This window comes from Schistocerca cancellata, chromosome 12, assembly GCF_023864275.1.
Source record: "Schistocerca cancellata isolate TAMUIC-IGC-003103 chromosome 12, iqSchCanc2.1, whole genome shotgun sequence".
NCBI classification, from domain to species: domain Eukaryota; kingdom Metazoa; phylum Arthropoda; class Insecta; order Orthoptera; family Acrididae; genus Schistocerca; species Schistocerca cancellata.
The window spans coordinates 134,380,166-134,405,687 of NC_064637.1; the positions used below are offsets into that span (position 1 = coordinate 134,380,166).

The window sequence follows — 25,522 nt, forward strand, 5'->3', positions numbered from 1 at the left end:
ATCGGTCACGCACCAGGGGGGGGGGGGGGGGCAATTGCCCCCTTTGCCCCCCCCCCCCTTCCCCCAGGATCCACCCCTGGACGAAGGACATGCTTGCTTGAGTATGGGAGGAATTTGAATATCGATGTGATATTGTTCGTGTCGCTGATGGAGGACATATTGAACATCTGTAATCTGAACTTGAGAGGTTCGTAAATATGTGTGTCAAGTTTCTTATTCGTATGTCTTGAAGTTTATTAAATACATGCATTCGAAATACATATATTCTTTTTGAAACACCCTGTATTACTGAAAGTGTGAGGGCCCCGAAGCAGCCCAGTAACAGCGCTGGCATCTTGTAGGTTCCCATTATGTGGCCCATCCAGCCAGTGAGCTCGGCGCTGTTTGCAGCCGTTAGGTTGGCAGCGCGTCCACTTGCTCAGTTATCAGCCGGTGGCGCGACGCTCCAGCAGCCGGCGGCCACTCATCTTCAATTGACGTCTGGCAGGCGAACGGGAGAGCAGTGTTCCCAGTGGCAGGCAGTGCGAGCGACGCAGCAACAGCAGCCGTGACATGGCGACAGCTAAGAAGGTCTTCAATTTCGGAGCCGGGCCGGCCAAACTGCCGCGAGAGGTGAGTTTGTGGCGCTCCCTGAGCGAGGCCTCGCGCCGGAGGAGAATGGGTTGCGTCCTTAGCGTGTGAGCGTAGGTCAAGTCACGCCCAAGGTCAAGGTCAGGTGTGTCGCCTGTCGCTAACGGGAGCTTGTTTACTCGTCCACCGGGCGGCAAACGGAGGCTCCTTCAATGATCCAACGCAGCAACAAATAACGAGCCGCACGTTTTTGAGTCTTATTAGTTTCCGTGTAGTTCGCGTCCATTTTTACGGTTCCGTACCTCAGTGGATAAAAACGGAACCCTTGTAGGTAGGTATCACAAGCTGCGACGTAGTCGCGAATAAACTGAGCCAGAAAGTGTACATTTTTTTTTTTAACTCCACAAAATCTCTAGGTCCTTACGGGTTTCTGCCAGCGATCACCATCTTCAGCAGAACACGGGTAAAATACAAATACAACTAGTGGATTGTTTACATCTTAAAACAATAAAGAATGCCATAATGAAAAGTGTTACTGACATGCTGTGGAAAACATACGTTTAAAATATTAAGAGGCACAGCTGTTTTAAAAACATGTTCAAGTATAGCGAAGCCGCGTCAATTCGAATTGGTGCTGCTCGAAAACCGAGAAGATTGTATTCAGACATGCAGCCGCGAAAAACTCCGAGGACACATAATGAATGAAGTCATAGTGGTATCGTCAAAAGAGAAACGCAAGATCATCGTCGCACATATTTAAAATATGGCATAAATTATGCCACAGTGTCGGCTGAATCGTCTTGTTAACAGCGTTACTGTTCATAACAAACTGCAGTACAGTAGCCACAAGAATGTGCGTGTCGTTAGCTCCGTGGATGCCGCTACTGTAGGCCTACACATATTCAGTGTACAAAATACAATAAAAAGAACAATACACTATGTAAATTCTGTAGTGGGCGTACCAGGTGTATAAGTTATTACAGTGATAAATTGCAGTAAATTAAAAAGACGACTAAAGTTAAATTTAAATTGTTAAGAAGTTTGATGTAAAGAACAGCCAAAGCAAAACAACACGCTGAAAGTCCAAGCAAAGGAACATGTTGCAGCCGGCCGCTGTGGCCGAGCGGTTCTAGGCGCTTCAGTCCGGAACCGCGCTGCTGCTACGGTCGCATGTTCGAATCCTGCCTGGGGCATGGATGCGTGTGATGTCCTCAGGTTAGTTAGGTTTAAGTAGTTCTAAGTCTAGGGGACTGATGACAGATGTTAAGTCCCATAGTGCTTGGAGCCATTTGATTTGAACATGTTGTATTAATTCACGTTCAGGATCAATTGTCAGCACCATTCATCAGTTCTCTGCAGGCGATTCTGTAAATCGATACTGTCTTCTGGCGTTGCTACTTTGTTATAGACAATCGCGAACCGCATCGTCCGCGAACGGTTTTCAAGAGCATCTGACACGTTCTGCTAGAGCATTTAGTATGTACTTCTGAAACGGGCTTGTGGCGGTTTTAGGTAAAAATATAACGACATACGCAAGAACAAGCTTACAGAGCCAACAGAATAATGTAAACACAATAAAATAAATAGGGAAAGGAGCCAAATGAATAAAATAATAAATAAGACTGTGGTAAGTAATCACGCCCTCTGTTGGCGTCGCATGGCAACTCCCAGAGGGCCTCTCGTACCGTCTGACATTCCGTTCCAAGAAAACAGTGATAAAACACAGTAACAATCAACTAAAAGGATTATCTAGTTGATGAAATGTATTATATAAACGCAGAAGGTACAAATAAACACGAGAGTAATCCGCTCAATATGATAAAGCGAAGCAAAAATGTAATGCGCTCTATACTAGGTAAAGACAAAGGCATGGCGCACATAATAAAGGCGTTCAATAATTGATGTAGGTCATGCGAAATAAAGGAAAGTAGGCATTGGGTGCAGATTCACTCTGTCTAGTATTCTTGTTGGCCCTTGCCCTTTTTCACTTTATAAATGTAAGCTCTTCTGATAACTTTATAGGATGACGCTTTTGCTTGCTGTGAATAATATGCGTGCTATTCTGAATCCTCCCTGTTATTACGACCACCATCTGATAAATTCAATTCCAAAGCAGTTTCTTACGCGGCTGTGAATGCTCTTTAAACGTTATGTAACAGAGCGGCCGGCTTGGCCGATATAATATTTGTCACATTATTACAATTAATTCTGTATACTCCAGAGGTATCACATTTGTCATGCGCACCTTTTCAATTTATGTTTTACTCGAAGCTTTAGCTTCTTATTAACTCGAAAGCCACGCCTAACATACGATTTTCTGAAACTTTTCTCTGCTGCTACATATTGCCGAGAAATTTCACTGGCACGGCTATCATACTTTTCTTTATTAGTACTGTTTTCTGGGCGAGTGTGCGTTTACTTGCTGTTTGCTTTTCAATTCTTTAGCCCAGGACATGGGCAACCTTTGGTGACCCGCGCGCCTGATTCAATACGATTTAATTAGGCAACGGCCATACAAGCATGTTTCTCACGAGCGTTTACGCCGCGATTCAAGCAACACGTGCGGCTCTGTGCTGGGCATACGGGCGCTTTTCTCAGGCAGCATCAAGCCTAGGAAAATCCTTGTCAGCAAGTGCATCGCTACAAACTACGGTGACATTCACTGTGCGCACTTATTGTCACTGTCAGCTATGAGCGGAACTTCGTTAAATAAGAATGCTGTGCTTCCGCTGTGTCATGTCCAAAGGCGTCGGTTAATCTCTAAAAACAGGTGCAGTTTTTAATTAACGGGCGATCTTTACATACAGTTTCGCTACTAACTCTGTGTAAATATCGATGACTGACTAAAATTTGCGCCCGTTTTCATACCTTACAGTAAAGAGAACAGGACAATGCAGCACCCCACACTTGGAAAACATCACGAACGAATGACATGGCACACAGAAAACGCACTTGAAAATGGGAATAATTTCCCGAAAAGCGTCGTGCAATATGGAAATAAAAAGAAAATCTGCAGACTTTCGCCAACGATTTCCGATGGATCAAGTCAAATTTTACAGGTATCTAGGGACTGGTAATTAGATGCATACTCTACATTTTGAGTTTCTTCTCAACCGATCTACGATAGGTGACATTAGTAGAGGTACATGCACGTTCATATGGCAGATGATAAAAGGGAACTATACGTAACCACCGACTACAGAAGGGCGGAAGAATATCAGCGACCAAGTAGAGAAGACAGCAAACTTCCCTCACTGATTTTGATGTTGCTGAGCAACAGTCATACAATATTTTTTAAAGGAACTCACCACCGTTTGACTGTTTTGATGTTTATTTAAGTGCGATCCAGGTTTCAGCCTTTTATGCCATTTTGAGGTATTTAATTTTATGTCTTTAATACACTCCTGGAAATTGAAATAAGAACACCGTGAATTCATTGTCCCAGGAAGGGGGTCAGATACATCACATGATCACACTGACAGAACCACAGGCACATAGACACAGGCAACAGAGCATGCACAATGTCGGCACTAGTACAGTGTATATCCACCTTTCGCAGCAATGCAGGCTGCTATTCTCCCATGGAGACGATCGTAGAGATGCTGGATGCAGTCCTGTGGAACGGCTTGCCATGCCATTTCCACCTGGCGCCTCAGTTGGACCAGCGTTCGTGCTGGACGTGCAGACCGCGTGAGACGACGCTTCATCCAGTCCCAAACATGCTCAATGGGGGACAGATCCGGAGATCTTGCTGGCCAGGGTAGTTGACTTACACCTTCTAGAGCACGTTGGGTGGCACGGGATACATGCGGATGTGCATTGTCCTGTTGGAACAGCATGTTCCCTTGCCGGTCTAGGAATGGTAGAACGATGGGTTCGATGACGGTTTGGATGTACCGTGCACTATTCAGTGTCCCCTCGACGATCACCAGTGATGTACGGCCAGTGTAGGAGATCGCTCCCCACACCATGATGCCGGGTGTTGGCCCTGTGTGCCTCGGTCGTATGCAGTCCTGATTGTGGCGCTCACCTGCACGGCGCCAAACACGCATACGACCATCATTGGCACCAAGGCAGAAGCGACTCTCATCGCTGAAGACGACATGTCTCCATTCATCCCTCCATTCACGCCTGTCGCGACACCACTGGAGGCGGGCTGCAAGATGTTGGGGCGTGAGCGGAAGACGGCCTAACGGTGTGCGGGACCGTAGCCCAGCTTCATGGAGACGGTTGCGAATGGTCCTCGCCGATACCCCAGGAGCAACAGTGTCCCTAATTTGCTGGGAAGTGGCGGTGCGGTCCCCTACGGCACTGCGTAGGATCCTACGGTCTTGGCGTGCATCCGTGCGTCGCTGCGGTCCGGTCCCAGGTCGACGGGCACGTGCACCTTCCGCCGACCAATGGCGACAACATCGATGTACTGTGGAGACCTCACGCCCCACGTGTTGAGCAATTCGGCGGTACGTCCACCCGGCCTCCCGCATGCCCACTATACGCCCTCGCTCAAAGTCCGTCAACTGCACATACGGTTCACGTCCACGCTGTCGCGGCATGCTACCAGTGTTAAAGACTGCGATGGAGCTCCGTATGCCACGGCAAACTGGCTGACACTGACGGCGGCGGTGCACAAATGCTGCGCAGCTAGCGCCATTCGACGGCCAACACCGCGGTTCCTGGTGTGTCCGCTGTGCCGTGCGTGTGATCATTGCTTGTACAGCCCTCTCGCAGTGTCCGGAGCAAGTATGGTGGGTCTGACACACCGGTGTCAATGTGTTCTTTTTTCCATTTCCAGGAGTGTATATACTGCAGGACACTTAACATGTTGTCAGGGTCAAAGTTGGTAATAAATTTAAAAAAAAATATTGGCTCCCCACGAAATGCCAGATGTGAAATCACAATCGTGTAACAGATCACTAAGTAATCCCTCATTGTGTGGGATCCATAGATGGAAACCTCGTAAGAAGCACTAAACCATGAAGATCAGGCAGCAAACATTGTAATTAGAGAGAGTAATTTTCCGTTGTACTAACGACAATAGCAGACAGAAGTTATTGTTTCAGATTTAGACGTAGGGGCGTATGGTAATCAAGGAGACTGTAATGTATTCAAAGCAACAGAATTAGGTAAAACGTTTACAATCGCACTTTGAATTTACCAGATCCAGCATCACTTTCAAACGATCCTTATGGACTGAAAATCCCTTACATGTTTGCGGCTGACGGGGCTTTTTTTGTGAGTGACAACTTAATGAGACCATTTGCGGCAAAGAACTTGATAAATAAACAAAAAGTGTTGAACTACGTGTTATCACAAGCACGGCGTTACGTAGAATGTGCATGGCGCATTTTATGTAGTAAATGGAGTATTTTCCATCGTCCAATCGATATTAATGTGGGTGTAGCGGATACTGTGATACAAGCATGTTGCACACTTCACAGTTCTGGGAGGCAATGTGACGGCTACAGTTTTGATGATACGCTGACATGCGTAATGGAAAGTATTCCTGCACATGGGGCAAGAGGAACTAAAGGTATGTCGACACGATGCCTTTTTTGTATTCAACTTTGCGCATGCGCGTAAATTTCCAACAGCGCAACATGCGTAATTTCCTGTAAATGGAGGCCGTAAGTAAAGCGCATTGTTTCCCGCCATCGGTGGGAATCTTTGCACTTTTCAGGAGATGATAGGCAGCTGGAGCCCTTATGTGATTGTGTAGTGTGTTGAAGTTATACTGTAAATCGATTTATGTGCAATGATGTCTACTGACTCCAAAGGATGCACACATAAGCTTATAGATGATTGCAGACTAAGAAGTTTGTTTGAATAAAAGTTCGAGATGTTGCCCTGAGCGTCACGTATTAGATAAAAAGTCTCCGTTCATATTTCTGTAAAGAATAAGATACTGTAAGTTTCGTAATAGGAAAGCTGAGAAGAATAAGCCAAAATTTATGAAACGTGTATATGAAAAGTGTGGACGAATATTCGTGCTATGGTTAAAAGCACAACTGAGAAGCCTGACATCAGAACAAAAGAAGTGATGGGGTATGTGTAGCTCCTGAACAGACTACTAAAAGTAGAAATGGAGCACACTGATGATGCAAAATGTACGAAAGTGAATAACAGAACTTCCGTTCTAGTGGATTCTGGCGTCTATGATTTCCAAATTTGTCGAGTCCGAGGATGTTAATCCTCATGTCGTATTTCATGATTAAATACAAATCACGCACTGAAAGTCAAATTAACATTCACACAACTACTAAGAACCTTCCTTAAGTACTTCTCAGTTTAAGGAATAATCAATTTTATTTTTGTTCCTGTATTCGTGTTCCGTTGTTAGAGTATGCAAGAGAATTGCATGAATATGTAACAAGTCATAATTATACACGAGAACAATATAGATGTTAATAGATATAAATTTTAATATTGTATGGGAACAAAATACGCTAATAATTACGGACTTAGGTATTTCCTACACTGAAACGAGGTAGAAAACAGTCAAATAACAAATTACAATTTTCCACATTACAAATTTGATAAAACTGAAATGCTCTATTTTGAAATGAGGAATAAATAATTCAAACGAGTATACAGGGTGGTCCATTGATCGTGACCGGGCCAAATATCCCACGAAATAAGGGTCAAACGAATAAACTACAAAGAACGAAACTTGACGGTTCAAAAATGGTTCAAATGGCTCTGAGCACTATGGGACTTAACATCTGAGGTCAACAGTCCCCTAGAACTTAGAACTACTTAAACCTAACTAACCTAAGGACATCACACACATCCATGCCCGAGGCAGGATCTAGCCTGAAGGGGGAAACCAGATGGCGCTATGGTTGGCCCGCTAGATGGCGCTGCCATAGGTCAAATGGATATCAAATGCATTTTTTAAATAGGAACCCCCATTTTTATTGCATATTCGTGTAGTACGTAAAGAAATATGAATGTTTTAGTTGGACCACTTTTTTCTCTTTGTGATACATGACGCTGTAATAGTCACAAACATATGGCTCACAATTTTAGACGAACAGTTGGTAACAGGTAGGTTTTTTAAATTAAAATACAGAACGTAGGTACGTTAGAACATTTTATTTCGGTTGTTCCAATGTGGTACATGTACCTTTGTGAACATATCATTTCTGAAAACGCATGCTGTTACAGCGTGATTACCTGTAAATACAACATTAATGCAATAAATGCTCAAAATGATGTCTGTCAACCTCAATGCATTTGGCAATACGTGTAACGACATTTCTCTCAACAGCGAGTAGTTCGCCTTCCGTAATGTTCGCACATGCATTGACAATGCGCTGACGCATGTTGTCAGGCCTTGTCGGTGGATCACGATAGCAAATATCCTTCAACTTTCCCCACAGAAAGAAATCCGGGGACGTCAGATCCGGTGAACGTGCGTGCCATGGTATGGTGCTTCGACGACCAATCCACCTGTCATGAAATATGCTATTCAATACCGCTTCAACCGCACGCGAGCTATGTGCCGGACATCCATCATGTTGGAAGTACATGCCATTCTGTCATGCAGTGAAACATCTTGGAATAACATCGGTAGAACATTACGTAGGAAATCAGCATACAATGCACCATTTAGATTGTCATCGATAAAGTGGGGGCCAATTATCCTTCCTCCCATAATGCCGCACCATATTTTAACCCGCCAAGGTCGCTGATGTTCCACTTGTCGCAGCCATCGTGGATTTTCCGTTGCCCAATAGTGCATATTATGCCAGTTTACGTTACCACTGTTAGCGAATGACGCTTCGCCGCTAAATAGAACGCGTGCAAAAAATCTGTCATCGTCCCGTAATTTCTCTTGTGCTCAGTGGATGAACTGTACACGACGTTCAAAGTCGTCGCCATGCAATTCCTGGTGCATAGAAATATGGTACGGGTGCAATCGATGTTGATGAAGCATTCTCAACACCGACGTTTCTGAGATTCCCGATTCTCGCGCAATTTGTGTGCTACTGATGTGCGGATTAGCCGCGACAACAGCTAAAACACCTACTTGGGCATCATCAATTGTTGTAGGTCATGGTTGACGTTTCGCACGTGGCTTAACACTTCCTGTTTCCTTAAATAACGTTAACTATCCGGCGAACGGTCCGGACACTTGGATGATGTCCAGGATACCGAGCAGCATACATAGCACACGCCCGTTGGGCATTTTGATCACATTAGCCATACATCAACACGATATCGACCTTTTCCGCAATTGATAAACGGTCAATTTTAACACAGGTAATGTATTACGTATTTATACGTTTGTGACTATTACAGCACCATCCATCACAAAGCGAAAAAAGTGGTCCAACTAAAACATTCATATTTCTTTACGTACTACACGAATATGTAATAAAAAATGGGGGTTCCTATTTAAAGAAACGCGGATGATATCCGATTGACCTACGGCAGCGCCATCTAGCGGGCCAACCATAGTGCCACCTGGTTTCCCCCTTCAAGCTAGACGAGTTTCGTTCTTTGTAGTTTTTTCGCTTGACGCTTATTTCGTGAGATGTTTGGCCCAGTCACTATCCATGGACCACCCCGGATAAGTCACCAGTTACTAGCTAACAAAATTTTATTGCCAGCCTTATCGCTGCATTTTCCCAAGCAGAAAATCCAAAATCCCGTCATGACCTTCTCCTGAAATTTACAGACCCAACGCTGTCATATCTTTACATTTCTCGTACCTTTGTTGCTTATATACTAGTTTACCTACAGTAGCTTTTTTTTTGTTTTTCTGTCGCATTTTCATCACAATAAACACAACACAAGTTCCTAGGCAAAGAACGAGATTCACAGCAGACTTGCGGAATGAGGCAACGTGTGGACACGAGAACACCCATGAATACAGGCGTTCTTTTCAGAAATTTGTGTGCGCGCCATTTTATTCGCGTGCGTCTGGGATTGCTCACGACGAAAGAGGCATCACGTGGGTATTCATTAATAGTGGCAACAGTATCAGAGATCAGTTTACTGATACCTTCTGTTACTTTCAAGGATCTGTACCATGGTTCGAAAGAGGACTAGTTTTTTTAGTCTAAAAACTGGCTCGTTGACTATTTATGAATGCATTTTAGTGTACACTGTTTATAACTATTAATGAAATATTTACTTTCATTGCTCACCAAAATCTGATTTCTGCTTGTCATCCGTTCCATCCCCATTTTTCTCCCTGAATGCCCGCTGTAACTCAACGCCACATTCTCACTTTTTATCTCTGTTTTTATACTCTTCGTCCCATGTGTTGCAGAGCCATGGTTGTATCTGCACTTCCGTAATCATTACTTCGTTGTCCAGACGCACCATTTTCATATTTTGTAAGATAAGCAAGACGGCTACAATGACAACAGTGCGAGAGTGGTACAATCTATCTTCAAACTGAGCAGCAAGCTCCAGGCCCAGCTACGTCATAAGTGATACATACACACAGACTGCTCTCCACAAAGTTAAGGCCAGCACAAATCTGTCCCGGCCGTGTCAGGACCGAACGCCTGGTTGACCAGTGATGGCTGTGCTCCTGCCTGTACCTCTACGAACCGAGGCTCGCCAGCTTTCCCGTTGTAAGTACACTACTGGCCATTAAAATTGCTACACCAAGAAGAAATGCAGATGATAAACGGGTATTCATTGGACAAATATATTATACTAGGACTGACATGTGATTACATTTACACGCAATTTGGGTGCATAGATCCTGAGACATCAGTACCCAGAACAACCACCTCTGGCCGTAATAACGGCCTTGATACGCCTGGGCATTGAGTCAAACAGAGCTTGGATGGCGTGTACAGGTACAGCTGCCCGTGCAGCTTCAACACGGTACCACAGTTCATCAAAAGTAGTGACTGGCGCATTGTGACGAGCCAGTTGCTCGGCCACCATTGACCAGACGTTTTCAGTTGGTGGGAGATCTGGAGAATGTGCTGGCCAGTGCAGCAGTCGAACATTTTCTGTATCCATAAATGCCCGTACAGGAACTGCAACATGCGGTCGTGCATTATCCTCCTTAAATGTAGGGTTTCGCAGGGATCGTATGAAGGGTAGAGCCACGGATGGTAACACATCTGAAATGTAGCGTCCACTGTTCAAAGTGCCGTCAATGCGAACAAGAGGTGACCGAGACGTCTAACCAATGGCACCCCATACCATCACGCCAGGTGATACGCCAGTATGGCCATGACGAATACACGCTTCCAATGTGCGTCCACCGCGATGTCGACAAACACGGATGGGACCATCATGATGCTGTAAACAGAACATGAATTGATCCGAAAAAATGACGTTTTGCCATTCGTGCACGCAGGTTCGTCGTTGTGTACACCATCGTAGGTGCTCCTGTCTGTGACGCAGCGTCAAGGGTAACCGCAGCCATGGTCTCCGAGCTGATAGTCCGTGCTGCTGCAAACGTCGTCGACCTGTTCGTGCAGATGGTTGTTGTCTTGCAAACGTTGCCATCGGTTGACCCAGGGATCGAGACGTGGTTGCACGACCCGTTACAGCCATGCGGATGAGATGCCTGTCATCTCGACTGCTAGTGATACGAGGCCGTTGGGATCCAGGACGGCGTTCCGTATTACCCTCCTGAACCCACCGATTCCATATTCTGCTAACAGTCACTGGATCTCGACCGACGCGAGCAGCAACGTCGCGATACGATAAACCGCAATCGCGATAGGCCACAATCCGACGTTTATCAAAGTCGGAAACGTGATGGTACGCATTTCTCCTCCTTACACGAGGCATCACAACAACGTTTCACCAGGCAACGCCGGTCAACTGCTGTTTGTGTATGCGAAATCGGTTGGAAACTTTCCTCATGTCAGCACGTTGTAGGTGTCGCCACCGGCGCCAACCTGGTGCGAATGCTCTGAAAAGCTAATCATTTGCATATCACAACATCTTCTTCCTGTCGGTTAAATTTCGCGTCTGTTGCGCGTCATCGTCGTGGTGTAGCAATTTTAATGGCCAGTAGTGTATGTTCGCTAATTTCCGTAATAGAGGGTGGAGCAAATAAAAGTGGTGCAGAGAAAAGAGTTCCAGGGTACTAAAAAAACTAAACATAGGAAAGAAAATACAGTAGTAACCCGATTATAGCAGGTGTTGAAAGTGACCACTATTCGTCTCTTGGCACTTCTGGGTCCCGGACAGCAAGTTGCTGAAGGCAGATCGAAACTGGACTGCTGGAATTGCTGCACTCTCATCCTAAATGTTCTGCTGCAGTTGTTGAAGACTATGAGGGTTGTTGCGATACACCTCCCCACGCCGAGTAATCGCACACTGGCAGATCGGGTGACCTGGGTGGCCAGCTAGAGCCGTGACCAGACTCACCTCTGCTAACAACTCTGTCAGGCGTGAAGACTGGGATCCAAGATGCGGACGGCTCCATCCTGTCGGTAGTAACTGTAGGTCTCTTTTTTTTCCTCCGTTGCCACAAATTCACGACCAATCTATCCATTCATCCGGCCCACTTTTATTTGCCCCACCCTGTAGCACTTGCTTTAGAGGAAGAAGAAAATGAAGCAAGGTCATAAAAAAGAAGAAATATGTGAATCCACAGTGCCTAGAAAACATGATCAGCACAGGGAGAGTTTCGAACATTATTTCCTCATCTCATGGATGATGAGCTAAAGTTTTATGAGTATTTTAAGATGACGCAGTACAGGTGTCAGCTCTTAAACAAACTAGAACCTAGAATGAGATTTTCACTCTGCAGCGGAGTGTGCGCTGATACGAAACTTCCTGGCAGATTAAAATTGTGTGCCGGACCGAGAGTCGAACTCGGGACCTTTGCCTTTCGCGGGCAAGTGCTCTACCAACTGAACTACCCAAGCACGACTCACGCCCCGCCCTGGCAGAAGTAAAGCTGTGAGGATGGGGTGTGAGTCGTGCTTGGGTAGCTCAGTTGGTAGAGCACTTGCCCGCGAAAGGCAAAAGTCTCGAGTTCGAGTCTCGGTCCGGCACACAGTTTTAATCTGCTAGGAAGTTTGAAACTAGAACCTAAGTTGAAAATAAATACAATTGCTGGAGACTAACAATTGCAGCCATAAAACGCCTGTTTATTTTTTTAGGTAGGTTCAAAAAGGAGTAAACAGAACTTAATCAAGAAAGAAGTTACGAAAAACTTCGTGTATTAGTCCTTCCACATCCTTTTTGTACACAGGTCTTGCACAGTTGCACAGCCTACAAAATAATTCTACCGGCGCGTCGTCGGTAACAGAACAAATTCCGCCCGGCACGGTCTTAGCTCCTTAACATTATTCGAGAACTGCCCTGTCATGTCCCGAACGCTACATTTATATTAATGTCATATTCCGTCCTAGCCAGCGGCCTTGTCGCAGTGGTAATACCTGTTCCTGTCAGATCACCGAAGTTAAGGGCTGTCGGGCTTGGCTAGCACTTGGGTGGGTGACCGTCCGGTCTGCGAACGCGAACCTTGTCGCAGTGGTAATACCTGTTCCTGTCAGATCACCGAAGTTAAGGGCTGTCGGGCTTGGCTAGCACTTGGATGGGTGACCGTCCGGTCTGCGAACGCTATTGGCTAGCGTGGTTCACTTAACCCTTTCATGGATAAAAGTCATTTTTTACAGATTTTTAAAATATTAAGGTGATAACAGTTTCTTTTCAGTTCCATTATTATATTTTCACCACTAAAATATTTTTTAAGTTCTCCATTTTTTTTTACGACGGTAAGTGGGACACACATGTCCCATGAACCAACGCAAGATACCTTTTCTGCTGACTGACTGATTTTGTAATTTTATTTTTGCAGCCATAAACAGGATTTTGCAGAGAATAAAATAACTACAAATTATACATGCATGTAATCTTTTTATTTGTTTAGAGCCAGTGTAAAAAAATATTCATTACATTTCAGTTTTCATGATACATGATCAATACTTACAAAACTTTACATGCCATGAAACTTGGAAAAACATGGTGTGGCACAGAGTGGTACACCAAAAGCAGTGCAAACAGCTTTTGTTCTCTTCTCTTTAGAGTTTGTGCTGCAGAATCTGCATCGCTTCCTAGTGCTACTGTCTTTCGGTACACGTTTGACTAAGTTCACGAGCCAGACGTCATCTGGCACACTAGAGACTCCTCTCTTTGCTGGAAAGAAAGTGGGCGTTGATCCCCTCTTTTTCCTGGATGAATACCCATTAATCAATTGTATTACTAATCTTTACAAATAATGTCTGCTGGGACACATGTGCCCCACTAATTTTATTTCGGTTATAAGATAGTAGAGTCACTGTGAAGTACATTCCACACTGTATTTGTACTAAAAAATGATTATTAAGTTAATAATAAGATGAATTACTTACTTCAGACATCGCTGGAAAGTGAGAAATGATGAAAACTGAAGAATGACACAAGTAAGTGGCGTTGCAGCGGCCATATATACACGCCAGTCAACAAAAGTAGTCACCGCTTCTCTATTGCCTTTGCAGTGCAGTCCCGATTTTTTTTTTTAGGTTCAGTACAGTCGTCCCTAGATGGCAGCACCGTGCAGAGCTGGGTGACATATATCCCGACACTCGAAGTGGCGCTCAAAGTTAGTGGGACATATATGACCCATCAACCACGAAAGGGTTAACCATTGCGAAGTACACTGAGGAGCTACGTGACTGAGAAGTAGCGGCTCCGGTCATGAAAACTGACAACGGCCAGGAGAGCGGTGTGCTGACCACATGCTCCTCCAATCCGCATCCGACGAAGCCTGTGGGCTGAGGATGACACGGTGGTCGGTCGGTGCCGTTGGGCCTTCAACGCCTGTTCGGATGGAGTTAAGTTTTTTTTTTATATAGTTCGTCCTCGAACGTGTCTCCTCACGGACATGGCCCGGACATGTGTGATGATGCCCTTATACAGACTCAGCGGCAGCGGTTTTGTCAAATCAGTGAAGACGCACTGCACAGACACATCTGGAGAGTGTTAATTTTTCACTAAACACTTTACGCTATATGAAATACAGTAACTAGTAACTAACGTAAATAATCATGTAAACTGATTCTTTCGTCGATTCTTGGTAAACAACAGTATAATAAATGAAAAGCAGTATATTGAGTTAATCCGTTTTTCGCTTACAAGGCCACCATCAGACTTTAAAGTTATACTGTTTCCAAATAAAACTGAATAGTCGCGTCACATTCATTTAGTTACAATAGTAGAGTCTTATTTAGAATTCTTGAGAGTATTTTCGTACTGTCGTTGCAACTACAAAAACTACATGTTTTTTTCACTAGACACGTTTCACTTTATTGAGGTAAAGCATCATCAGTGGTGATGATTTCCTGTTGATTTCTCGCCTACATCGGGAAATGCCGTCTGCTAGCACAATGTTGATGTTTTTTCTTCTGTAGTCACAGATAGTTTCGGTCTTATTTTCTCGATGTAGGCGAGAAATCAAGCGGAAATCACTACCACCGACGATACTTTATCTCAATTGATGAAAAAAAAACACACACACACATTTTTTGTAGTTGCAACGACAGAACGGAAATACCTCAAGAATTGTAAGCCAAATGCAGACAATATGGCCACACAAGTGACATATTTAGAATGTTTCAGGAGATTGATATGGACAAATAGATAAATAAATAAACACCAACAGGAGATACTGAACATGTGCAAAGAACGGTAGCACCAATGAATGGTCACGGGTTTGTTTGACCGACGGTGGGTGCGTCGATGAGATGTTAACAATGTTACAAGTACTACTGAACACTAAGAAATGTAGGTATTACACTATCTGATCAAAAGTATGCGGACACCCCCAAAAACATACGTTTTTCATATTAGGTGTATTGTGCTGCTACCTACTGCCAGGTACTCCTGACCTCAGTAGTCATTACACATCGTGGGAGAGCAGAATGGGGCGCTCCCCGAAACTCAAGGACTTCGAACCTGGTCAGGTGATTGGGTGCCACTTGTCTCAGACGTCTGTACGCGAGATTTCCTCACTCTTAAACATCCCTAGGTCCACTGTTTCCAATGAGATAGTGAATTGGAAATGTGAAGGGACACTTGCAGTACAAGAGCTTACAGGCCGACTTTGTCTGTTGAAGAGGGTCGTAATGTGTAATCTATCCAGACCATCACACAGGAATTCCAGATTGCATCAGGGTCCACTGCAGGTACCATGACAGTCAGGCGGTTGGTGAGAAAACTTAGATTTCATGATCGAGCGGCTGCTCATAATCCATACATCACGCCGGTAAAAGCCAAATGACGCCTCGCTTGGTGTAAAGCCCGGTCCACACGCAACGATCTGTCTGCGCAGACATCGGCGCAGATGTCTGTACACGCAAAAGATCGCTGCAAATGTGGTGTGTTCACACGACACAAATCTACTACTCGCCCGCTATCTGTCGGTGTAGAAAAAAAAATCAGTGGAAACGACTACGCTCTCTGTAAACGTCAAAAATTTAATTCAGTTATTTTGTAATATAGAAATGGAGGAAGTTCTGTTGTGGTCTGTGTTGCAAAAAACATTCAGACCAACCGCAGGAAACAGAGAAAGCGGTCAAAATGGTGTAGACAGTGGCTGCTAAAGCGAAAGCAGTTTTCTCACGTACATTTACTGCGAGAGTTGCAGGACGAACCTGTTTTGTTTTACTTACATTATCTCGTGTTCCATTTCCTGGCACATTGACACTCCAATTTCATCTTCAATTGTACTCCTGTTTGGTCTTGGCGTTTCTTGATCACTAAGAAAGCCAAGCAAATCAAAATACCATAACGTTGTATACTTGATCTACTCTTACACCAGATCTTCTAGATTTCTGAACGTTGGATAACTCATTTCGGTAAACAGTTCACTGACAGACTTAATTTACTTGACTTGCCTTCATGAACTCATCCTTCAGGACAGCGTAAATAGCTTCACATGTGTTGGGTATTGACTCAACGCTTGTTTCGATATTGCAGTTGAAAATTCCAAATCCTTGTAGCTCCTTCCTGTTGCTAGGAATCTTAATGTTACCGCCAGCCGTTCATTAGGAGAAATTGCCCTTCTCATACAAGTATTTTTTCTCATAATATGATGGGTTACAAACTTTAAGAGATAATTATAAGTTTCGACATCCATCCGCAAATAATTTCGCCAGTTCGCAACGAATTTTTTTAAAATTTTTTTTTTATTACCGTTACTCTGTTTGCCGAGGCGTCAACTGCCCGCAATTTTTCAATTAGAGCATTGTATGCTGCTGTCGTTTTGTCTCGGTCACTATATTCTTTACTTTTAATCTTCCACAAACATGGGTGGTTTCTATACATTTCAATGAATTCGCTTACAAACTCTAGAGAACACCGACGAGTATCAGCCATTTTAATGCCCTGTGCGCACAAATACAAACACTAGACTGAGCAAACAGCTGTTTCGCGCCAGATTTGCGGCGATCGCCTGCCCACATGCTCCAACTTGTCTGCGCAGATGTGGTTTGAACCCACAGATTTGAGAGTTTTCGCTCAAACCTCCAACTCCAACTTCCAGGTTTGCACACACCTCAGGTTCGTGCAGATCTTCTGTCCACACGCAACGATCTGTCTGCGCAGATGTGATGTGCGCAGACATTTGCGCAGACAGATCGTTGCGTGTGGACGGCTCTTAAGGAGCGTGACTGAACAGTGAAAAAACGTTGTATGGAGTAACGAATCACGGTACACATTGTGGCGATCCGATGGCAGGGTGTGGGTATGGCGAATGCCCGGTGAACGTCATCTGCCAGCGTGTGTAGTGCCAACAGTAAAATTCGGAGGCGGTGGTGTTATGGTGTGGTCGTGTTTTTCATGGAGGGGCCTTGCACCCCTTGTTGTTTTGCGTGACACTGTCACAGCACAGGCCTACATTGATATTTTAAGCACCTTCTTGCTTCCCACTGTTGAAGAGCAATTCGGGAATGGCGATTGCATCTTTCAACACGATCGAGCACCTGTTCATAATGCATGGCCTGTGGCGGAGTGGTTACACGACAGTCCCTGTAATGGACTGGCCTGCACATAGTCCTGACCTGAATTCTATAGAACACCTTTGGGATGTTTTGGAACGCCGACTTGGTGCCAGGCCTCACCGACCTACATCGGTACCTCCCTCAGTGCAGAACGGGATGCCATTCCCCAAGAAACCTTCCAGCACCTGATTGAACGTATGCCTGCGAGGGTGGAAGCTGTCATCAAGGCTACGGGTGGGTCAACACCGTATTGAATTCCAGCATTACCGATGGATGGCGCCAGGAACTTGTAAGTAATTTTCAGCCAAGTGTCCGGATACTTTTGATGACATAGTGTACTACAGCCTACGCGCCCCATATACGAGAATGGAGGAACGAAATGACGTGGTGTATAATGAGAAGGGTTTTTGTGATAACTCCAGACACTACATTTTGTGTATACATCTTTATTCAGAAGAACCAATCCAATGCATCCGTTACATATTTTGTGCGAAATGTATGTGGTGAAAGGGGGGGGGGGGGGTTTGTGTGGATGGAAGGAATTCACGAGTCCTTCCAAAGGTGAAGGACGACTGCTCTCAAAGGCGCCATCACATACACGTAGAAGTCCTGTTGACGCGAATGTAGGTCTCACAGCAGTTGTGGCTGCGAAAACAATTCGTACAACGCACCTATACAGAAGAACTAACTGATACCGTAATTTACATCATTTAATTCAACATTTGCGTAGTTGCACATTTTAAACATCAAATATGTGTAAAAAAACGTTCGTATGTACGTTAAATAGTATTAGCTTTTCGTACTTTCTTAGTGTACATACAGATGCGTACGATATGCTTAGTAAACGGAAATCAAAACATAGATTGAGCGTAACACATTTTGTACTAACGAAATATGTCGTATCCTAACCTAAAGAGGGAAGACAGCAACGCCATTGCCGTTTAAGCAGCATCGCATGCAATACGTTCAGAAATCAATTGTTTCTGATCATCAACTAGGGCGCTAAACAAAAAGGAACACAAGTAACTTCAGCTGTAGAGTACAAATAGCCGGTGTGTGTGTGTGTGTGTGTGTGTGTGTGTGTGTGTGTGTGTGTGAGTGGAGGCGGGGGATTTGGGGGGAGAGGGTTAGAAGAAAAAAGGATATCACGGTGGTTCAATGTGTGATAAGATGTCTGAGGTTTCTGTGTGTTTAGGAGGGGGGGGGGGGAGAGGTATAAGGGGTCATAGTAAGAATATACACTCCTGGAAATGGAAAAAAGAACACATTGACACCGGTGTGTCAGACCCACCATACTTGCTCCGGACACTGCGAGAGGGCTGTACAAGCAATGATCACACGCACGGCACAGCGGACACACCAGGAACCGCGGTGTTGGCCGTCGAATGGCGCTAGCTGCGCAGCATTTGTGCACCGCCGCCGTCAGTGTCAGCCAGTTTGCCAAGGCATACGGAGCTCCATCGCAGTCTTTAACACTGGTAGCATGCCGCGACAGCGTGGACGTGAACCGTATGTGCAGTTGACGGACTTTGAGCGAGGGCGTATAGTGGGCATGCGGGAGGCCAGGTGGACGTACCGCCGAATTGCTCAACACGTGGGGCGTGAGGTCTCCACAGTACATCGATGTTGTCGCCAGTGGTCGGCGGAAGGTGCACGTGCCCGTCGACCTGGGACCGGACCGCAGCGACGCACGGATGCACGCCAAGACCGTAGGATCCTACGCAGTGCCGTAGGGGACCGCACCGCCACTTCCCAGCAAATTAGGGACACTGTTGCTCCTGGGGTATCGGCGAGGACCATTCGCAACCGTCTCCATGAAGCTGGGCTACGGTCCCGCACACCGTTAGGCCGTCTTCCGCTCACGCCCCAACATCGTGCAGCCCGCCTCCAGTGGTGTCGCGACAGGCGTGAATGGAGGGACGAATGGAGACGTGTCGTCTTCAGCGATGAGAGTCGCTTCTGCCTCGGTGCCAATGATGGTCGTATACGTGTTTGGCGCCGTGCAGGTGAGCGCCACAATCAGGACTGCATACGACCGAGGCACTCAGGGCCAACACCCGGCATCATGGTGTGGAGAGCGATCTCCTACACTGGCCGTACACCACTGGTGATCGTCGAGGGGACACTGAATAGTGCACGGTACATCCAAACCGTCATCGAACCCATCGTTCTACCATTCCTAGACCGGCAAGGGAACTTGCTGTTCCAACAGGACAATGCACGTCCGCATGTATCCCGTGCCACCCAACGTGCTCTAGAAGGTGTAAGTCAACTACCCTGGCCAGCAAGATCTCCGGATCTGTCCCCCATTGAGCATGTTTGGGACTGGATGAAGCGTCGTCTCACGCGGTCTGCACGTCCAGCACGAACGCTGGTCCAACTGAGGCGCCAGGTGGAAATGGCATGGCAAGCCGTTCCACAGGACTACATCCAGCATCTCTACGATCGTCTCCATGGGTGAATAGCAGCCTGCATTGCTGCGAAAGGTGGATATACACTGTACTAGTGCCGACATTGTGCATGCTCTGTTGCCTGTGTCTATGTGCCTGTGTCTATGTGCCTGTGATCATGTGATGTATCTGACCCCAGGAATGTGTCAATAAAGTTTCCCCTTCCTGGGACAATGAATTCACGGTGTTCTTATTTCAATTTCCAGGAGTGTAAAATGTGTGATGAACATGTCTAAAGAGCACAGAAGAGTTCAACACTAATTCGGTGGTTGTGTAATCGGGTGTAAGTAGTGAACTGCCAAAACTGAAATAAGTAATGAGGACATCATTTTAAACGATATCCTGCGTCTTAATTACATCACTTGCTAGATCGTACGATATCATTGTGGGGTTCGTTTTCGCTCTGTAACTGATGGTACTAAGTTATTAGATATTACTACACGTGTTGTTTATTAGTGGCAAACGCGAATACGTCACACCAGCATGAGAGGCCTAACAAACACGCGGGCATCCGTGTTCTGAACGATGTGGGAGAAGGGAAGATCAAGGTCATGGAGTTGATAACGGCTCGTGTTATTCAAGAATGGATATAATATCTAACAAACAAAATATTACTTCATGTACAGATGTCATCACTCACGCTGATAATTGATACCGTTGGACCGATTACTGGAAGCATCGGTGGTTCAGTGGTAGAATGCTCGCCTGCCACGCGGGCGGCCCGGGTTCGGTTCCCGGCCGATGCAAATGTTTTAATTACGTAATTTCGTTTCCATGAAGTGTAAAATCCGTAACGATGAAGGTAGTGATGTCACCCACTAGGGCTACATAACTAACCGCTTTGACGCTATCGATTCGAGCTTCCCAGCGTGTGTCACTTACATTTTTCAGGGTGTATATCTTCAAATGGTCGGTCAAAATTTTGATGCCGCATCCTTTACTGCTTGCTCAATATACAGATTGTATAATATCGGGGAGAGGCTACAACCCTGTCTCACTCCCTTCCCAACCGCTGCTTCCCTTTCATGGCCCTCGACTCTTATAACTGCCATCTGGTTTCTGTACAAATTGTAAATAGCCTTTCGCTCCCTGTATTTTACCCCTGCCACCTTTAGAAATTGAAAGAGAGTATTCCAGTCAACGTTGTCAAAAGCTTTCCCTAAGTCTACAAATGCTAGAAACGTAGGTCTGCCTTTCCTTAATCTTTCTTCTAAGATAAGTCGTAAGGCCAGTATTGCCTCACGTGTTCCAGTATTTCTACGGAATCCAAACTGATATGTTTGTTATGTACGAGAATGTTTGTTATGTAGTATGTTATACTACGGTAACTACGAGAATGTATCATACATTGCACAAATGACTGAAGCTCTGGTACATTTTGTTAGTTTTGTCAGACTGATAATTGTTATCAAACTCTCCAAAGGGTAAAGCAGTTTATCTGTTTGTTCTGGCCATTTGCAGTAGCACTTCTTCTGTTCAATACGGTTCACTATGGCACCCTCATCGTTCACCAAAGTCCCAGTTCAGGAGGAGACTCCGTTGTCGTATAAATCTGTAGAATACTACCCAGCTGCTGATTTATCTTTAGACATTTTGTAGTGCTGGATATTGTCGTGCACAGCAGAGAAACATTCAGAGTCATCATCAGATTCTAGAACCACTGCATCGTTATTTTGGGGTTACTTTGACCCGGGCAAAGGTAATCCCATATTTTGTAAAAATGTGCACAATTTTACAAAAATGTTAAATATATTACTTAAACTGAATTTCATAGTTTCTCACCTTGTTGTCTAATCCTGCCAGAATGCAAAATTACACTCACCAATTTTTAGCTCAACTGATGTGAATCCAGCATATAGATATTTTTGGTGGGCGTGACAGCTGTCAAAATATTTACGATGAACATAGAGTTCAGAGCTGCCAAAGCAATATTACTTCATGGAAGTCACAATCTTCTAGATCATTCTCCACACACTGTAAATGCATGCTACCTTTTTTGCTCCATGCGAATGATGTAATTTAAGTGGGGAAAAAGATTTAAAACTTACGGTAATTTTACTGATGAAAAAAGACGTTCCACTGCGGCACCAGAATGAGGGAGGCTTAAGACATTCCTCACAAACTGCTATAAAAGAAGAAAGACTGCCTTAGAGCCCCGTACGTTATACGCTTAATCCTATCATAAAAGTATTGCGCACTACAATAAAATGGAACATCACTGTTGCGTATCGAACATCGAACGCCACTCCATATCAATGTGTTGAAGTCGTTCTGACTTTTACCAACTTGTGGAATGCAGTCACAAGAGGCAAAATAGATTTAAATGACTATATTTTTGTGGCTTCTAGCATTTCTCTATCTTTTATTACTTTTCCTTGAAAATCAAATACCTGGAGAATTTGCCCGACAGATTCAACGTGAATCTCCAGACACCTCGTTTTGAAAATGTTTAAGGTTTCTTCTGTTAGCTCTAATGGCAGCAGTGAAGCCTCTGTTTTTGCATCAAAGTATGAGAGCATGCTGAAAACTAATGCCTCCGAATTTTTTATTCTGTTCTCTATATTGGTTGAGGTATTACATGTCATGCATATTATTCGATCAATTTACCCGCTTCACTGACTCCCTTTACAGGTTTCAGATAGTAGCGTGTAACATAGCTGTGTGTAATCGATTATGCCGGCGCTGGTGGCCGAGCGGTTCTAGGCGCTTCAGTCCGGAACCGCGCTGCTGCTACGGTCGCAGTTTCGAATCCTGCCTCGGGCATGGATGTGTGACGTCCTTAGGTTAGTTAGGTTTAAGTAGTTCTAAGTCTAGGGGACTGATGACCTCAGATGTTAAGTCCCATAGTGCTCAGAGCCATTTGAACCATACAGTCCCGACTTGGCGCCATTCGATTTTCACCTGTCTGCAGAACTTAAAGAACACTTTGGAGACTTCACTTTGATAGTGATGAAGCAGTGCAAGCAGAGATGAGGCGGTGGCTGCATCAACGAAGTCAAACATTCTGCAGTGACAGTACCAAGAAACCGGTCTCTCGTTGCGGGAAATGTGTTTGTTGCCAGGGTGACTATGCTGAGAAATAAATGGCATGAAGATAAAAAATGTAGAATGTTAAGAGCCAAATGTGAATGTGAAGAGCCAAAGAAACCGATACACTTGCCTAATATCGTGTAGGTCCCCCGCGAGCATGCATAAGTGCCGCGACACGACGTGGCATTCACTCGAATAATGTCTGAAGTAGCGCTGGAGGGAGATGAAACTATGAATACTGCAAGGCTGTCCATAAATCCGTAAGAGCGCAAGGGGGTGGAGATCTCTTCTGAACAGAACGTTGCAAGCCATCCCAGATATGCTCAATAATGTTAGTGTCTGTGGACTTTGGTGGCCAGCGGAAGTGTTTAAACTCCACAAGAGTGTTCCTGGAGCCATTCTGTAGGAATTCTGGCCTGTGGAGTGTCGCATTGTCCTTCTGGAATTGCCCAAGTCCGACGGAATTCACAAGGGACATGAATGGATGCAGGTGATCAGACAGGATGCTTACGTACGTGTCATCTTTCAGAATCGTATCTAGACCTATCAGGGGCCCCATATCAATCCAATTGCACACGCCCCATACCATTACAGAGTGAGTTTGAACGTGGTGTTATAGTCGGCGCACGAGCGATAAGAAACTGCACCTCCGAGGTGGCAATGGAGTGGGGATTTTCCCGTGCAACCATTTCACGAATGGTTCAAATGGCTCTGAGCACTATGGGACTCAACTACTGTGGTCATAAGTCCCCTAGAACTTAGTACTACTTAAACCTAACTAACCTAAGGACAGCACACAACACCCATCCATCACGAGGCAGAGAAAATCCCTGACCCCGCCGGGAATCGAACCCGGGAACCCGGGCGTGGGAAGCGAGAACGCTACCGCACGACCACGAGATGCGGGCACCATTTCACGAGTGTACAGTGAATATCAAGAATCGGGTAAAACATCAGATCTCCGACATCGCTGCGGCAGGAAAGAGATCCTGCAACATCGAAACAAACGACGACTGAAGAGAATCGTTCAACGTGAAAGAAGCGCAGCCTTTCCGCAAACTGCTGCAGATTTCAATTCTGGGCCATCAACAAGTGTCAGCGTGCGAACCAATCAACGAAATATCATCGATATGGTCTTTCGGAGCCGAAAGCCCCCTCGTGTACCCTTGATGACTGCACGACACAAAGCTTCACGCTTCGCCTGGGCCTGTCAACACCGACATTGGACTGTTGATGACTGGAAACATGTTGCCTGGTCGGACGAGTCCCGCTTCAAATTGTTTCGAGCGGATAGACGTGTACAGGTATCGAGATAGCCTCGTGAATCCATGGATCCTGCATGTCAGGAGAGTACTATTGAAGCTGGTGGACGCTCTGTAATGGTGTGGGTCGTGTGCAGTTGGAGTGATATGGGACCCCTGATACGTCTAGATACGATGCTGACGGGTGACACGTACGTAAGCATCCTGTCTGATCACCTGCATACATTCATGTCCGTTGTGCATTCCAGCGGGACAATGCGACACCCCACACGTCCAGAATTGCTGCAGGGAGGCTCGACGAACCCTTTTCTGAGTTTAAACACTTCTGCTGGCTACCAAATTTCACAGACACGAATATCATTGAAAAAATCTGGAATGCTGCCGGCCGCTGTGGCCGAGTGGTTCTAGGCGCTTCAGTCCGGAACCGCGCGACTGCTACGGTCGCAGGTTGGAGTCCTTCCTCGGACATGGATGTGTGTGATGTCCTTAGGTTTAAGTACTTCTAAGTTCTAGGGGACTGATGACCTCAGATGTTATGTCCCACAGTGCTCAGAGCCATTTGAACCATTTGGGATGCTTTGCAACGCGCTGTGTTGAAGGTATCTCCACCCCCTTGTACTCTTACCGATTTACGGACAGTCCTGGAGGATTCATGGAGTCAGTTCCCTCCAGCACTACTTCAGACATTAGTCGAGTCCACGCCACGTCATGTTGCGGCACTTCTGCGTGCTCGCGGGTGCCCTCCACGATATTACGCAGGTGTACCAGTTTCTTTGGCTCATCAGTGTAAATGTCTGATCAGATAGTGTAGCAGCAAAATCAGTAAATAGCGGTGTGCTAAATCTGCGTAGATAAATGTTTTAATTGAAATTGTCTCGGTTGCAAAAATTAGAACCATCCTGTTTCTTACAGAATAGCGTGTCACAGTGATGGTTCTGGGTCATGATTATCACAGTGCTAGTGTTGGAGCCGGGACTGGGGTCCTAAGATGGTTCAATGGTTAAGGCGGGCTGGTAGTTTAAAGTGGGAAACCTGGCTTCGATTGTATGTCTGGTATAAATTTTCAATTATTTCGACATACTCGTCATACGAACGGTAGAAGCTTCCCATTTTAATATCGACAAACAAGTCCACAAGTGGGGCCTGTGTGTTACTGTATTCTGTCTGTTATCAACGTGAAGAGGAAATCGACAGCGATTTCATAACGCTTTGTGTAACAAACAGCCCATCGCTG

At 45.4% G+C, this 25,522-nt stretch overlaps 1 protein-coding gene and 1 non-coding gene across 2 annotated transcripts in view; both read left to right on the plus strand.

The window, feature by feature from the left end:
- Positions 1-414: 414 nt before the first annotated feature.
- LOC126109906 (phosphoserine aminotransferase-like) overlaps positions 415-25,522 on the plus strand; it is a 94,997-nt gene continuing 69,889 nt past the window's right edge. Inside the window, exon 1 of the mRNA XM_049914994.1 lies at positions 415-612. Within this exon, the coding sequence (XP_049770951.1) occupies positions 553-612 (60 nt within the window). The 5' untranslated portion in view covers positions 415-552. The remainder of the gene's footprint in view (positions 613-25,522) is intronic.
- Positions 20,672-20,742, plus strand: Trnag-gcc (transfer RNA glycine (anticodon GCC)). The gene has a single exon. It is a non-coding gene; the product is annotated as a tRNA-Gly (tRNA).